This window comes from Phyllostomus hastatus, unplaced genomic scaffold (assembly GCF_019186645.2).
Source record: "Phyllostomus hastatus isolate PE091 unplaced genomic scaffold, TTU_PhHast_1.1 phas_scaffold_11, whole genome shotgun sequence".
Taxonomy (NCBI): domain Eukaryota; kingdom Metazoa; phylum Chordata; class Mammalia; order Chiroptera; family Phyllostomidae; genus Phyllostomus; species Phyllostomus hastatus.
In genome coordinates this window covers 3,416,175-3,432,370 of record NW_025334005.1, presented here as the reverse complement: position 1 = coordinate 3,432,370, position 16,196 = coordinate 3,416,175, and the positions used below count along the sequence as shown (strand labels likewise).

The 16,196-nt window shown below is 61.9% G+C and overlaps 1 protein-coding gene across 2 annotated transcripts in view; it reads left to right on the top strand.

Annotated features, from left to right (window-relative positions):
- Positions 1-5,383: 5,383 nt before the first annotated feature.
- Positions 5,384-16,196, top strand: part of SCYL1 (SCY1 like pseudokinase 1) — an 11,584-nt gene continuing 771 nt past the window's right edge. The window contains exons 1-15 of one of the 2 annotated variants that reach the window (XM_045854908.1): positions 5,384-5,571; positions 5,928-6,068; positions 6,232-6,354; positions 6,440-6,666; positions 7,092-7,182; positions 7,257-7,412; positions 9,773-9,931; positions 10,811-10,918; positions 11,626-11,739; positions 13,448-13,603; positions 14,188-14,376; positions 14,494-14,569; positions 14,833-14,997; positions 15,234-15,376; positions 16,088-16,156. In XM_045854908.1, the coding sequence (XP_045710864.1) occupies positions 5,461-5,571; positions 5,928-6,068; positions 6,232-6,354; positions 6,440-6,666; positions 7,092-7,182; positions 7,257-7,412; positions 9,773-9,931; positions 10,811-10,918; positions 11,626-11,739; positions 13,448-13,603; positions 14,188-14,376; positions 14,494-14,569; positions 14,833-14,997; positions 15,234-15,376; positions 16,088-16,156 (2,028 nt within the window). In that variant the 5' untranslated portion in view covers positions 5,384-5,460. Of the gene's footprint in view, positions 5,572-5,927; positions 6,069-6,231; positions 6,355-6,439; positions 6,667-7,091; positions 7,183-7,256; positions 7,413-9,772; positions 9,932-10,810; positions 10,919-11,625; positions 11,740-13,447; positions 13,604-14,187; positions 14,377-14,493; positions 14,570-14,832; positions 14,998-15,233; positions 15,377-16,084; positions 16,157-16,196 lie in introns of both variants that reach the window. The other variant, XM_045854907.1, reaches the window with a different exon arrangement.

The following is a 16,196-nucleotide window of genomic DNA, read 5'->3' as shown; positions in this document are numbered from 1 at the left end:
TCAGCCCTACAGGTGGGGGCTGCTCTTTATCTGCTATTCCTGTATTCTTGGCTTTCTCTTTGCTTCCTACTCGCCAATCCCTTGTTACTCCAGTCTCCTGTTGTAGTTAATAATTCTTCGTATCAGACTTTCCCTGTTCTGATTACTCTGTGGTTTCTCAGGTTAAAACAGGTCCTGCGTATCGTTAGGAGGATCGGAAATGACAATGCAGGGCGGACGCAGAAGGCCGCTGGGGTGTTGTGATCGTGTCTCCCCGCCTCAGTGCCTGCAGAGCCGCTTCTTGTTGCGTATTGTCGTGCTTCCTAGCAGGGAGGGAGTTTTGAATCACTACCCTCCCAATGGATGTTTGGATTACTCCCCTTTTCCATTTTTTCCCAAGATTTTATTTATGTATTTTTAGAGAGAGGAGGCAGGGGGAGAGGGAGAGAAACATCAAAATGCGTCCAAGAGAGACATCAGGAGAGAGACATCAAGCAGATGCCTCTTGCAGGCCCCCAACCGGGACCTGGCCCACACCTCAGGCATGCGCCCTGCCTGGGAATCAAACCAGTGACCTTTCTGTTTGCAGGCTGGCACTCGAGCCACTGAGCTGCACCAGCCAGGATTCCACTTTCCCCTTATTACAAACAGTCCTGTGGTCCGCATAAGGGCTGCCGTTTATTGAGCACTTGCTATGTGGAAACACTGAGGCTGTTATACACATTAACTCATGTGTCCTCACAGCATGCCTCCTGTATTGGTTTCCTGTGGCTACTGTAACAAATTACCACAACATTTAAAAAGTTTTATTGATTGTAGAGATAGAAAAGAAGAGAAGGAAGAGAAACATGATTTGTTGTCCCACCTATTTACATACCTATTGGTTGATTCTCATATGTGTCCTGGCTGAGGATTGAACCTACAACCTGGGTGTATCAGGATGATGCTCTAACTAACTGAGCTATCTGGCCAGGACATAAATTGTTGCAAATTTAGTGGCTTAAAACAACAGGCACTTAGTATCTTATAGTTCTGGATGCCGGAGTCTAATGAAGGCGTCAGCAGGACTATGCCCCTTTCAAGGGCTTCGGGGGGCAATCTGTTTCCTTGTCCCGTTCAGCGTCTAGAGGCCGCCTGCATGTGCTGGCTCACCTCGCTCCCAGGGTCATCTCCCCCTCAAGACCCTGGCAAAGGCAAAGCCCCTTTTACTGTGCAAGTAACATAATTCACAAGTTTCAGGGATTATGAGGTATACATCTTTTAAGATTTTTACTTATTTATTTTTAGATGGAGAGAAACATCAATCTGTTGCCTCTCGCACTTATCGCACCTGGAGACTGAGCCCACAAGCCAGGCATGTTCCATGACTGGGATTCAAACCGGCCACCTTTTGCTTTGCAGGACAACACCCACCCACCTGAGCCATGCTGGGCAGGGCAACAGGTCTCTGAGCAGATGGTACTTGGCCTACCGCACCTATGGGGCAGACACGAGTATTCCACCCATTTTACAGGTGAGAAAACGGAGGTACAAAGAGAGTAAGTCATCCTGACTGGTGTGGCTCAGTGGATAGCCTGCAAACCAAAGGGTTGCCGGTTCAATTCCCAGTCAGGGCACATGCCTGGGTTTCAGGCCAGGTCCCCAGTTGGGGGCGTGCGGGAGGCAACCACACATTGCTGTTTCTTTCCCTCTCTTTCTCACTCCCTTCCCCTCTCTCAAAATAAAAAATAAAAAAATTTTTTTAAAGATTTTATTTATTTATTTTTAGAGAGGGAAGAGAGGAAGATAGAGAGAGAAACATCAATGTGCGGTTGCTGGGGGTTATGGCCTGCAACCCAGGCATGTACCCTGGCTGGGAATGGAACCTGCGACACTTTGGTTCACAGCCCGTGCTCAATCCACTGAGCTACGCCAGTCAGGGCTAAAAATAAAAAATTTTTAAAGGGGAGAAAGTAACTCAGCCAAGGCTGAACTGTTTGAACACAGCTGAGCTGAAATACCTGCAGCCTGGCTCCACAACCCAGGCCGTAACAACCACGCCGCTTTGTCTGAGTCTCTGCACACTTCAGCCAGGGCTCGTGTAGGACATGTTTCCAGAAGTGGAGTTACTAGAGCACAGAGTTTCACAAGCATTGCGCGCTTGTCCTCTGCTGCGGCTGTGCTGGTTAGCACCGCCACCGCGCCTGCGGGCCCGAACCCCTCTGCGTCCGAGCCTTGCTCCCGTGAGGACAGAATGTTCCTTGCATACATGAAGGATCGTACCTGTTCTTACCAGTTCAGTAACCGGAAATGTTTCTTCTTTCAAGAAAGGAGAGGAACACAACAATCCTAAAAATAAACAAAAAATTATAGCAAGGATAAAGAGTTTAGACCCAGGTCAGACCCTGGCTGGGCAGGTTGGTCGGTTAGAGCATCCTCCTGATACGGCAAAGTTGTAGGTTCAATCTCTCTCTGGCCAGGGCACGTACAAGGAGCAACCAATGAACATGTAATTGGAACAACAAATTGATGCCTTTTTCTCATCAAAAAATTAAAAAAAAAATGCCCTGGCTGGCGTAGCTCAGTGGATTGAGCACGGGCTGTGAACCAAAGTGTCTCAGGTTCGATTCCCAGTCAGGACACATGCCTGGGCCATGACCCCCAGCAACCGCACATTGATATTTCTCTCTCTCTCTCTCTCTTTCTCCCTCCCTTCCCTCTCTAAAAATAAATAAAATCTTTTGGTCCACAGGCTGATGCTCAGTTCACTGAGCCACACCAGCCAGGGCAATAAATAAAATCTTTAAAAAAATTTTTTTTAATTAAAAAAAATGAAAAAAAACAAACCATCAGTTTCCCAGAGAAAATGAGAACATTTGCTCACCACAACATATTGCAAGACTGAAAATACCATTTTAACGCAGCCGTGCTTCCAGCTGTGTTTCCTCACGCTCTCTCTTGTCGGAGGTCCCGGGGTTTGACTTTCCTGCCTTTGTGGCTTGTTTCCCTCCCCAGTGCCCCCTGAAGGTCTCTGCGTCATGAATCACTTCCATCACCGAGCCTCTCCAGTCCCTCCGTCTCCACTTTGCACCTGCACCGCAGGACTTGTTTATAGCTTCCTTCTCAAGGCCTCGTTTCCCTTGCCAGTGTGCTGCTTACACGGGGCCACACACTTCTACTAACCACAACAGAGAATGCTTACGTAGCTACTTTTCTAGTCTTTATCTTACAGACGAAGAAAAGGGGTTGAAGCCACTTGCCCAAGATCCCCTAGAAATGGGGTTCGGACCAGGGCGTCTGCCTCCAGGTTCTGCCTGCGTGACATGCACTGTAGCTCCCTGGAGTGACCGGTCTCCTGGTGTCCCCAGGGACCCTGCGCCAGCCTGCCCTAGGTTGTCCATGGGTCACGGTGGGGCCAGCAGAACTGCGTGGACTCTGGTGAGGGAGGCGGCAGGCAGCACAGTGCTCAGGCCCTGCCACTCCCTACCGCATGCAGTGAGGAGCTGGTACCATCCCCCTTTGTACACGGAGGCTCACCATGTGAGAGCTCGGGAAAGGGGTGCTGTCCCTTCCGAAGACGACAGCCCCTGTGTTCCAGGTTGCACTGTAGGGCACGGTTAATGGCAGGGGATCTGCGGGGCAGCTCCCTTTTCTGACTTCATCTGTAACCACGCTTTCTGGTGTGCTGTGCCCAGCTTGGCGCATGCCCCCCACTGTTCCGTGCACCGGGGACTCCCAGGTCTCCCCCTGCCCAGTGACCCTGCCCTTTGGCCCCTGTTTCTTCTGCAGGCGGGGCCCCGCACGCCGCGCCAACCTAACATTTGGTGAGTGCTGAGAGAGTGAGCCACTACCTAAACCCCACCACGTGAGCCCTGTGCTCCTGGGCCCGCCCCTCCAACCACGGCCTCCACCCCAAAGCATAGCCCCGCCCCACCCTCTCCCTCTCCATCATTCCACACTCACACACACACACACACACGCCTCTTCAGCAGGATGAAGTTTTAGACTCCACATGCCGGCACATAAGGGGAGACCTCTGGTCCCCTCCAGGGACAGCACGCTCCCCACCCCCAGTATTGCCAACTCCATGTTCAGAATGCTGTCACTGTCCTCCTATCAAAGTCACACAGGAAGTTCTGCAGTCATTATGTCCACCCCGTCCCAAGCAGCCAGCCCCGTGCCTGATGCCCCCTCTGTGCGACTGCCCCGCACGGTAACTTGGACAAGAAAAGGGGGGGGGGCTCAAATCTCTGAGCAGTGGTTGTTCTGTGTCAAGTGAGGTACAGGGCGCCGTTCACGCCAACTTATACATGGGGAACCAAGGTTTCCAGAGGGCAAAGGAGTTTCCACAGCCAGTGAGAGGGGCTGAGCTGGGACCCAAACCCAGCTCTGCTGACTACGGCATCCTTGCCCTCCCTGCAGTCTGTGCCCAGAAGCACCCTGACCAGAAGGTGGTTGGTGGGCAGTTCCGGGATCTCACCCATACTCCGTGGGGTGAGGCTGTGGGGCTGCCCTCCGCTCTGGGCCCCCCGAGACCCTACCTGCAGAGGGCCACTGCCTGCCTAGCCACTTCACACACTGGGCTCTGTCCAGCTGAGGGGCTTGGTCCCCAGCAGTGTGACTGGCATTTGAGCTACTGACACAACTTTGCCACTGACTATCCCAGGCTGTGCAGGCACCGTGGGACTCGGAGGAGGTGCTGGCCCTGCACACTAGAGAGCTCCGTCAGCTGCGCCCAGGAGAGCAGGGGGCCCTCTGTTTTCTGGACTTTCTGGGTTGTTTCTCCGCTCACTTCTACTTTGCTGGGGCCACTGCCTCTTCCCTCCCCAGGTGCCCTCCTCCTGCCCCAGGGTTCCCGGACCTTTGCTTCACCCTCTGGCCCTCACCCACACCCCTTCTCAGGGGCTCTGTCTCCTTGAGCCTTTCTCCTGGTTACTCCCATTCCGCCAACACTGACGCCTGCTGGACCCTGGAGGCGCCCACCAGCTGGTGGGAAAGGGTGTCTGGCTTGGGGACAACGGCCCTGCCTATCTCTACTTCACTCCTCTCTGCACTCTTTCCTGTCTGTCTGTCGACGTCTTCCTCTCTCTCCCCATCCCTCCAGCTTTCCTCGGTTTCCCCATCCTCTGTCCCTTCTCAAGCTCTTATCTTTGTAACAAGGCCGGGAGGTGGACTCTCGCCACCCACATTTTAGATAGAAGGACACAGAGGATTGGAGAGTTTGGGTGATCTGCCAGCGCCACGCAGCTAGTAACCGGCAGCGCCGGGTGAGCACGCGCTGCGCGCTGCGTCGCAGGTTTGGTCCCGGCGCGCCGGCAGTCCTTCGACCCACGCCCCGCCCACCCGCCCCGCCCATGCCCTCCCCTGCTCCGCCCACCACCCAGACCCCGCCCCTTCCCGCCCCCGGCCACACCCCCGCCCCGCCCCGCCCCCGGCTCCGGCGGCCCACGACCCGGAGCTTAGGCGCCGGGGCCCGCGGCGGCGGCGGCGGCGGCGGAGACGATGTGGCTCTTTGTCCGGGATCCGGTCCGGGACTTCCCGTTCGAGCTCATCCCGGAACCCGCCGAGGGCGGCCCGCCAGGGCTCTGGACCCTGCACCGCGGCCGCAAGAAGGTGAGCGCGGCCCCGTTCCGCAGGCCGCGGCGGACCTCGGCCTCGCTTAGTCAGTACAGCCGTCCCCGAGGCGCTGCGCCCCGACTGACGTGGCTGCGGAGCCGCCGGGACTACGGGCCGGGGGAGGGGGACGGGCAGTGCCAACGTGGCGGGAGGAAGGACCGAGGGACCGACGGGCAGACGGAACCGGGGTCACGTGAGCCCGGCTCTGTCTCTAGGCACTGACCAGGGGAGGGACCCGGCCGGCGGCCCTTCCCTTCAGGCACCGAGCCGCTCTGGGGACCCTCTCGCACCTGGAGTGCTGGGCCCGCGGCCGGCCCACACCCCTCAGGCCCCTGTGCCCCCCACCCCTCCAGGCCACCGGCAGCCCGGTGTCCATCTTCGTGTACGACGTGAAGCCTGGCGCGGAGGAGCAGACCCAGGTGGCCAAAGCTGCTTTCAAGCGCCTGAAAACTCTCCGGCACCCCAACATTCTGGCCTACATCGATGGGCTGGAGGTACCTGCTGCCCCGCCTCTGCCCCTCACTTTCTCCCAATTTCCACCCCTCCTGCCTCAGCACCCCAGGTTTCGCTCCTTTCTCCATCTCTCTCCTGATCCCATCTCTCTCCCTTCCTGTCCTCCTCCCCTAGCTGCCCTAACATCCCGTGTCCCCTCTTCAGACAGACAAGTGCCTCCACGTAGTGACAGAGGCTGTGACTCCTCTGGGAGTATACCTCAAGGCTCGAGCAGAGGCTGGTGGCCTGAAGGAGCTGGAGCTCTCCTGGGGCCTCCACCAGATTGTGGTGAGGTGGGGGGCAGTGGCCATGGGAGCAGGGGTGGGGGGCTTTAGGGACTGGGGGTGTAATTAACGGCTCCTCCTGCCCCCAGAAAGCCCTCAGCTTCCTTGTCAACGACTGCAACCTCATCCACAACAACGTGAGCATGGCTGCCGTGTTTGTGGACCGCGCCGGGGAGTGGAAGCTCGGGGGCCTGGACTACATGTACTCGGCCCAGGGCAATGGCGGGGCACCCCCCTGCAAGGGGATCCCCGAGCTGGAGCAGTACGACCCTCCCGAGCTGGCTGAGAGCAGCAGCAGATCCGTCAAAGAGAAGTGGTGGGTGATGGGGGGCAGCACGCCCCAAGCTGCTCTGTTCTGGAAGCCCCTGCAGCCTCAGGACCCCTGGACTAGCTGGCACTTGCTCCCCTGTCCCCTGCTGTCCAGCTGGGGAGGGAATCAGACCCTCCAAGGGGCCGCCAGCTCCGCGGAGGGTGCGGCCGGGTGCACACAGGCTTTGCGTTTAGGTGGCTCTGAATTTGGAAGTTGCATGACCCGAGGCAGATATATCCTAACTTCCCTGGGCCTCGGTTTTTTTCTCTGTCAAATGGGCTAATGAAATCTGCTTTGTGGAGCTGAGGGGAGGATCAGCTGAAGGACCCAGGCCAGGGTCTGCCGTGCAGTGGGTCCCTGGTGCTCAAGGCAGGTTGGAGGCCTGTGCTGGCAGGTGGCGGGGCCTTGAGCAGCTCTGGTCACCGCCTCAGGTCGGCTGACATGTGGCGCTTGGGCTGCCTCATCTGGGAAGTCTTCAACGGGCCCCTGCCTCGGGCCGCTGCGCTGCGCAACCCCGGGAAGGTGAGTGTGTGGCCCCCCCAGCCCTTGGCTGCCGGCCTACCAGCGCTGCCCTGACACTGGCCCTTCTCCCACAGATCCCCAAGTCGCTGGTGCCCCATTATTGCGAGCTGGTTGGAGCCAACCCCAAGGTGCGTCCCAACCCAGCCCGCTTCCTGCTGAACTGCCGGGCACCCGGTGGCTTCATGAACAACCGCTTTGTGGAGACCAACCTCTTCCTGGAAGAGATTCAGGTGAGCCCCCTGCCCACGCGGCCCTGGGCTCTGAGCCTGCATTCCTCACCACGCCCCCTCTCCCCGTTTTGCGGGCCCCCTCGTCGTTATCCGGTCTTTGGAGAGCACACTGTGCTGCGGAGTGAGGCCGTCTGGGTTCACACCCTGGCTGCCACTCTTAGGTGTGGCGTGGTTTCCCTCCGCCAAAGCTCAGTCCTTATAACATGCCCGCTCCAGAGGGGCGTGCTGGGGGTTCGGTGGGTGTCAGGTGCATGGTGCACACTGACCTGCCTGGCACGTGTGGACTCCCCCAGCGAGCCTTCACCACTCCCTCGTGCGCCCGCCCCGGCCTGGATGTGCGCCCTGCGGTGCCAGGCTGCAGTGTGGGTGGGGGTGGGGCCTGGGGTCAGGGTCAGACCCAGACCCCTGCCCTCAGGACGTCTAATAGGGAGCAAAGGGACAAGCCCTCCCGGGGACTCTTGTTGGAGAAGAGGGACAAAAAACACGGAGGAGGACACGTGTGCCCCCCTGGGGTGGGGACACGTGCCAGGAAGAGAAGTAGCAGGGCCAGGTGCTCGGGGAAGGGCTCTCTCCGGGTGACTTGTGGGCCAAGACTTGCAGCGTGTGAGGGGGCCGGGGGTGGCAGCTAGGGACGAGTGTTCCAGGCAGAGGGGGCCCTTGGCTTCACGTCTGTGGGCCTCGGTTTCCATAGCTGCCTGATGGGGTGACGGTGGTGTCTGCTGGCCCCACAGGGCGGTCGTAGGGGATGGAGGGGAAGGCTCCGTTCTGGACGCCGGCCTGACTGGCTGTGCGTGGCCACACGGAGAGGTGACTGAGAAGCTGCAGTGAGGAGGAACGAGCAAATCGCAGGCCTGGATGGTCGGGAGTCTGGGCTCTGGCGGGTCCGGGAGGGCCTTGGGGGTTTGGGGGAGGAGAGCCCGAGCGGCATCTTGAAGAAGCGCTGAGCCCTGTAGCCCCCCGGGCGTGTGGGGGCGGCTGGGACTGGTTACACGGAGTTCTCCTCGCGTGGCCGGCTCTGCCGGGCTGCCCTTGCCCTTAAATGCACTGCACAGGACGCCGGCTGTTTCCGAGGAGGGGACAGTGGGCGGCAGTGCCCGGGGGCAGAGTGGTGGAGGGCGCTCTGCCGTGACCCGTCTGCGTGCAACCTTGCGTGTGGTTCTGCCTGTCTCCGGACCTTGGCTCCCCCAGACCCCTGCCATCAGAGCGCCGCGCCTGCCTGTGGCGCTGGCCCGAGCTACTCCGGGCCGACCCGGTCCTCTTCGTCCCCAGCCGGAGGCCGCCTCTCCTGGGCGAGGCGGTGGCGGCAGGAGTGAGGGTACAGCAGAGGGCGCGGGAGCCTCGGACCCTACAGGCGGGGTTAGCATCCCTGCCGGGCCCCCTTGGCAGGTGACCTTGAGCCTCAGCCTTCTCGTCTGTGAGTGGAATGATAGCCCCTCATCGCAGGGCACGGCACCGCCGAGGTCCCCAGCTGCTGAGGCCAACCATGCCCTGACTGCTGCTTAGCATGTGACCTCAGACAAGCTCCTGGTGCCCTCTGTGCCCCTGCTTCCTCGTTGCATTAAACGTGGATTTTGTCGGTGCCTTTCTAAAGTCGCCAGGAGGGTTGTGTAACCCGTGTGAGGATGTCCGCATGTATCCCTGCCTGGCACGTAGTCCGTCCTCGGGGAGCGCGTGTCGTGGGTGCCCTGGAGCCTGAGGGGGTAGGAGGACTAGAGGAGTTGACAGCCTGGCCCACGCGGGCCCAGGGAGTGGGAGGGCCGGGTCTGGGGGCAGACTGCCCCTAACCCCTGCCTCCCTCAGCCCGCTGTGAACTCCGTGCAGCGTGGGGTCGCAGCTGTGCCCGACCCAGCCAGGGTCAGGGGAGCGGAGGAAGTCCCTTCACCGCTCTGAGCCTCAGTTTCCTCCTCCGTGCAGCGGGAGGTCAGCGGTGCCTGTTGGGCCGCCGGGAGGAGCAGGGGCATGCCGATGTGGGGCCCTGTCCCCCGGTGGCCGCTTTCCCGACAGGGCAGGTGGCCGTGAAGGCATGACGCTGATTCAGCAGCCGCGGTGTGCCAGGTGGTGTGCTGGCGGCTGCCTGTCGCTTTCTGGTTGAACCCTCAGAACCACCCGGGAAGGTGGTGTGGTTGTTTCCCGTTTTACGGATGCAGGGACTTGCCCGAGGTCACACGGCTGAAGCACCGTTTGCGTGGCGTACAGCCCATCGCGTTCGCCTAGCACACGGCCAACACACGGGAGAGCTGGCATTTGAAGCCAGGCAGGAGGGCTCACCAGCATTTCTCCCTCCGGCTGGGGCGACCCCACGCCCTTGCCCGAGGTCGGGGAGGGCCGTGCCCAGGCTGACTGCCTCCTCCCTCCCCCAGATCAAAGAACCGGCGGAGAAGCAGAAGTTTTTCCAAGAGCTGAGCAAGAGCCTAGAGTCGTTCCCCGAGGACTTCTGCCGGCACAAGGTGCTGCCCCAGCTGCTGACCGCCTTTGAGTTCGGCAACGCGGGGGCCGTGGTCCTCACGCCCCTCTTCAAGGTGAGCAGGGCTGGGGCTCGGTGACGGGAGACTGCGAGGCCAGGGGCCTCAGGAAGTGTGGGGCCCGGAGACTCGGGCTGACTGGTGGGTCAGAACCGCAGAACGGAAGGCGCTGGAGCGGGGCCGGCCCTGCGGGGCCTGTCCTGGGGAGGCGGCCTGGTTAGGGCAGCCCCAGCTGGCCTGAGGAGGGGCTTCCTGCCAGTGTCTCCACTGGCCAGCCGGCCAGCTGCCATGGAGGGTGGGGGTGGGTGGGTTCTGATCTTCGGGAAGGGGGAGTCCTGTGCCTCCAAAGTTCCTTTCCCAGAGACCCCTTGCTTCAGAGCCCGTGGCCCTTCCTCCGTCTGACCCGTGTTCCCACCCTGGACCTCAGGGCCCAGGGCGTCACCCGCTCGCCACATCACTTTCCGTCCCCCCTCGGGACCACTCAGCTCTCCTGGCTTCCACGGGCTGGATCCCTGGATCCGGCCCCAGTCCCCCTTAGCTGGGCACCCGCCATGCCCCCTTCTGCCCACCCTGGGAGAACCCTTTCTCCGGAAGGGACTTGGCGCGAGGGAAATGGGGAAGAAAGAAAGCAGGTCCGACGTCACCAGGGACCCCCAGAAACTGGGCAGACCTGTGCGTGCACACGACAGGCAGGCCCCTGATGACAAAGAGGGGTGCGGCACTTTCCTCCGCCCCCCCAAGAGAGGCTGGGGCCTGAACAGTTGGGGGGTGGGCAGGGCTGACGGGCAGAGGGGCTGCCAAGGGCGTGCCCACTCCCCCCACCCCCCACCGTGGCCCCCGCCCCGCCCTGGGAGACGGCAGAAGTTGAACGAGCCCAGTGACGTCTCCCGCTCCTGGGGCTGCAGCCGAGCCGCTTCCCGCTGCTCCCCCCCTCAGGTGGGCAAGTTCCTCAGTGCCAAGGAGTACCAGCAGAAGATCATCCCCGTCGTGGTCAAGATGTTCTCGTCCACAGACCGGGCCATGCGCATCCGCCTCCTGCAGCAGGTAGGGGCCCCGGCCCCACTTCTGTACCATGCACACCCCACCGTGGCTGCTGGGGCGGCCCCTGCCCCACCGCCAGCCCTAGGCAGGCGACTGGAGGCCCTGCCCTGGCACCTCAGAAACCCCTTCCCAAATGTGCACATGGGTAAGTGCTCTCTGGAAGTTGGGGCAGTCCCAGGGCTCACGGGACTGCCCCAGCCACTTCGGGAATGCCCAGCCTGCCCGGGCTGCAGGGCTCAAGCCCTACCCCCCCGCCCCCCGGCTCAGCTACTCCAGCCCTCTAGGGCAGAGGCCGTGTCTCTCCTGCCAACCCTGGGCAGCTGGGAGCGTCAGACAGGATTGAGGGGGTGGAGGGGGGCCCCTGTGAACCAGGGTGTACCTGGTGGCCCTCAGGTATCATTCCCTCGCCCGCCAACTGCCCAGTGTACCAGCCCTCCTCACGCACCTGTCGGGTCAGGGGTTGCACTCCCTTTTGCAGAAGAGGTGGTGGAGGGCCTGAGAGGGGGCGTGGCACAGCTGGCCTGCTGAACGGGACCGAGGCCAAGCCCTCCGGCTCCCAGCCCCTGGCTCTCCCCAGCACCCTCCCGGCCTCGTCTCGCCCAGCTGGCCGGTGCCTACCAGGTGGAGACACCAAGCCAAGGGGGGTCCCTGGTTGTGGCGGGGGGTGGAGGGCCTGACTGAGTTTGTACGCCCCCCCACTTGGGCCGCAGATGGAGCAGTTCATCCAATACCTTGATGAGCCGACGGTCAACACCCAGATCTTTCCTCACGTCGTGCACGGCTTCCTGGACACCAACCCTGCCATCCGCGAGCAGACTGTCAAGGTGGGTGTGGCCAGGCCTAGCGCACTGCCCCTGGCTTTCCCAGCACTGGAGGGGGCTCACCCCAGGTCACAGGCGTCTTGGCTTTGGCCTGTGGGCCTGAGGGGGCTACGGGAAGACGGGCGCCGTCCTGCACTTGGGTCCAGGCTACGGGTGCGGCTCAGCGGCTGTCGCGGGGAGCAGGGTGGGCACAGCCTGCCGTCCCTCTGTCGGGCACATTCTGGCTGAGCACCTCCCTGGGCCGCGGCGCACACAGGCGGACAAACCCCGTGCTCGTGGGGCTGCTTTTCCGGGGACGGGGTGTGGCCTTGGCAGACAGTAGGCAGAACTAGAAAGTATGTATTATGTTAGCAAGGGTTGGAGTGTGAAGACAGGGTTTTCAGTTTTATAAACAGGGGTCAGGGAAGACCTTGCTAAGGAGGTGTCGTTTACGGAAAGAAGGCCAGAGACGGAGCTACGCGGGGGTCTGAAGGAAAGGCGCCCCCTGCCCAAGGGGCAGTGTGTGCAAAGGCCCTGAGGCTGGCATGTGCCTGGAGTACAGAAGTGGAGGCAGGAGGTTCAGGGTAGCCGAAGGGGCGTGGGCATGTGAGCTGGAGCCTGAGCAGTAATGGTGGGGATGGCAGCGGGGGGGCCCCGTGCGGTGGCAGGGACCTGGTGTGCTCGATGGGGGGTGAGACAGGGGCCGCTGGGGACTGAGCCGAGCACTGACCTTGTCTGACTTGTGTTGAAAGAATCGCCTTGTTTCTGTGTGGAGAGTGGATCCTCAGACCCAGGGTAGCAGCTGAGATACTGTTAGGGGCCATTGCGGCGGCCCAGGTGAGACATGGCGGCAGCTGAGATGTGGCCGGCAGCAGCGGGTCGAGAGAAGGGGCCGCCTCCTGAGGGCGAAACCGATGCTGTCTGCCAGTGGGTGGACGTGGAGCCAATCAGGCTCGAGGTTCCCTCCTGAGCAACTGGGAGGCTGAGTTGTCGTTTGCTGAGAAGCCTGGGACGGCCAGGCGTCGGAGGAGCTGGGCTTAGTCTTGGCCATGTCTGTTAGTCCGAGGAGATGTCCCGACTGGTCGCGCCCGTGTGCGGTCTGGGGAGGGAGTCTGGGCCACGGGGGCACGTCTGGGCGTTGTCAGCTACCGGGCGTTCAGAGCCACGGGAAGGGCGAGGTGTGAAGGAGACGGGGCCCGAGGAGGCTACTGGGGGGTCTGAGCTGTGAGAACTCAGCAGCAGGAGTCCAAGAGGGAGAGCCAGGAGAGGGAGGTGTCTGGAAGACCAGAGACCCAAGCGTCAGGGAGGAAGGAGAGCTCCAGGTGTCACAGCCGCTAAGGGGTCGAGTTTGGTGAGGACGGAGAACTGGCCATGGGATTTAGCAGCATGGAGGTCAGCGGTGACCTCAGCCCACGCCATCTGGTAGAGAGTGTGTGTGGGGTGACGCTCTGAACGGAGTGCATGCGTGCAAGAGAGCACTCGAGGGAGACAGGAGCGGGAGTGCCGGCGAACTCTGGAGGTTGTGCTGTAAAGGGGAAAGAGAAGTGGGGGTCCCCCTCCTCAGCGGCCCAGGTAGGGGCCAGGACCAGGTGGGGAGGTAGGTCCGGGAGGGCTGCGGCAGGTCTTCTCGGTGCCTGGGTCCACTGGCAGCCGCTGCACCCTCCCAGGGGGCCGCGCTTCCTGGGGCCCTTGGCCTGCCCGGGCCCACCTTTTCCCCTGTCCCGTCCTGCAGTCCATGCTGCTCCTGGCCCCGAAGCTGAACGAGGCCAACCTCAATGTGGAGCTGATGAAGCACTTCGCGAGGCTGCAGGCCAAGGACGAGCAGGGCCCCATCCGCTGCAACACCACCGTGTGCCTGGGGAAGATCGGCTCCTACCTCAGCGCCGGCGTGAGTGCCCCGCGCCGCTGCCCGGGGTCTGTCACTGTCACTGTCACTGTCGCAGGGCCGGGCCTTTTTCTCTGTGGGCCACCCTCCTCCCAGAGGCCCGGGTCCTGGGTGCTCCCGGCCCTGTGTCTGAGGGGCGGAGTGAGCTGTGCCTGGTCACACAGCCAGGACACACAGCCAGGACGCTGTGGAGACGGGAACCATACCCAGGCCTGCAGGCCCCGAGGTCTGCGTGCGCCCTCCCGGCCGGGGTCTGTAAATGCAAACGCCCAAGGCGCCCAGACCATTAATAGGAATGAAGGAACCGGGCTGGTGGGGCAGGAGGGGAGCGAGGCACAAGCCCCCACCCCAGGGCAGTCGCTGCCCTGGCCCTGCCACAGTGAGGCAGTGTGAGTCCAGCGACCTGGGACAAGAAGCCAAGAACCAGAGTTTCGAGTAAATTCTCCCTCACTTGTTAGTGACAAATGCGTTATTTTATATACTGGGGGCCCTGTGGATGGCTTCTGCTCTAGACAGTGAGGCCTGGTGGCTCTGGGCCCCAGGATGGACCCTGCGCTCAGAAGCCCTCTGTGTCCTGCCCCCCCCAGACCAGACACAGGGTCCTCACCTCCGCCTTCAGCCGGGCCACGAAGGACCCGTTTGCACCGTCTCGCGTTGCCGGCGTCCTGGGCTTCGCTGCCACCCACAACCTCTACTCCATGAACGACTGCGCCCACAAGATCCTGCCTGTGCTCTGCGGCCTCACCGTGGACCCTGAGAAATCCGTGCGGGACCAGGTGAGGCACAGCTCGGGGGGCCCTAGAGCTGGGGCTCTGGGGGACGGCCGGGCCCCAGCCGGCCTCGCGGGCTCACCGGAGCCCTGGAGGCCCAGCTCTGCCCTTGCTGCCCCACAGGCCTTCAAGGCCATTCGAAGTTTCCTTTCCAAACTGGAGTCTGTGTCAGAGGACCCCACCCAGCTGGCCGAAGTGGGTGAGTGGCCCGCACTCGAGACCCCTCCTGCTACACCCCTGACTGTCACCTGTTGGGCGCCCCCTCCTCATCAGAGTATCTGAAAGCTGGAAGAACCCCAGAGAGCAGACCTGCCCCCCCCACTCCCCCCCCATCTAGCAGATGAGAGCAGGCAGACCTGGAGAGGGGGTACCCACCGCAGGTCCCTGTGTTTCACCGTTGGCCCTGTCACACTCCCCACGGCCACCTGAGGGGCCTACACCTGTCCCCCTGTCACTGCCCAGAGAAGGATGTCCACGCAGCCTCCAGCCCTGGAATGGGAGGAGCCGCAGCCAGCTGGGCAGGCTGGGCCGTGACGGGTGTCTCCTCGCTCACCTCCAAGCTGATCCGCACACACCCTGCGGCTGCCCCGGGGGAGCCCAGCGTCCCCCAGAGACCCACGCCTGAGGGTGAGTGTCCCAAACGGGCTGCATCCGTGCCAGAGGGCTTGGAGGTGCTGGCACCCCGGAGCCATTGTCCGGCTCCCCCTGGGGTGGTGATGAGGACGTGGGGACAGGGTGGGGTCTAGTCCCCTTGTGATCGTCCCCTCTCTGCACCCGGCCCCCACCCCCCAGCAGCCCCTGCCCTGCCCTGAGACTTCCCTGGGCCCCAGCGTGTGGGAACTCAGAGCGCCTCTGCTTCCCAGGACTTCCGGCCCCGGCTCCCACCCCTGTCCCTCACACGCCCACGACCTCCGGACACTGGGAGGCACAAGAGGAGGACAAGGACACAGCGAAGGACAGCAGTGCTGCAGACAGATGGGATGACGAAGACTGGGGCAGCTTGGAAGTGAGTGGGGCTGAGGGGTGCCTCCCTGGGGGACCCTAGCTCCACAGTCACAGGTTGCCCTTCAGGGAACCCACGTGGGCTTGGCCTGGGGTCGGCCGTCTGCGTCTGCACGGCATCTCCGGTGAGGGGGCACCGTGGAGCAGCCGTCCTGGGCCAGAGCTGGCCGCTGACCTCCCTCTGGACTCCAGGGAGCAAGGTGGGGAGTGAGAGGCCTGGGGGGCACTGGTCGGCTCAGCCCACCAAGTCCTTGTCCTCTCATCGCTCCCTGTCCCGTCACCTGCTGCAGTGCCCAGCTGGCCTCAGTGGTCAGCACGGAGAGGCTACTCCCAGGCCTAGAACCAGGCCAGTCCTCTTTGAAGCGGGGAGGGGAGTTCAGGAAGGGCCGAGGATCTAGTGGGGCTTTGCTGAAGGACATGGGGGCAGGGAGCTGGGCCCGGTCTCCCCGTCTGGTGGGCAGCACTCTCTGTCCCCAGAAGCCACGGGGTGGGGGGACTCTAGACCTCATGCCCAGCCTCACAGAAGAGTGATGGCCAGGGACGTTTGGTGTGTGTGTGTACCTTACAGACGTGAAACAGGCTTGAGGCGCAAATAAGATGGAAGGCAAATGAAAAAAGGGGGGACCCATGGCTAGGAGGGGCTGGAGGTCTTCCTTGCCCTTTTGGGTGGGGGCAGGGGGGCTATGGTTGTGTTCTGCTTCCCACGCTGCAGCAGGAGGCCGAGTCGGTGCTAGCCCAGCAGGACAACTGGGGCACCGGGGGGCAAGCCCGCCACGCTGGACAGGTGAGCCGGATGGGCAGGAGGCGAGTGTGTGTGGGAAGCC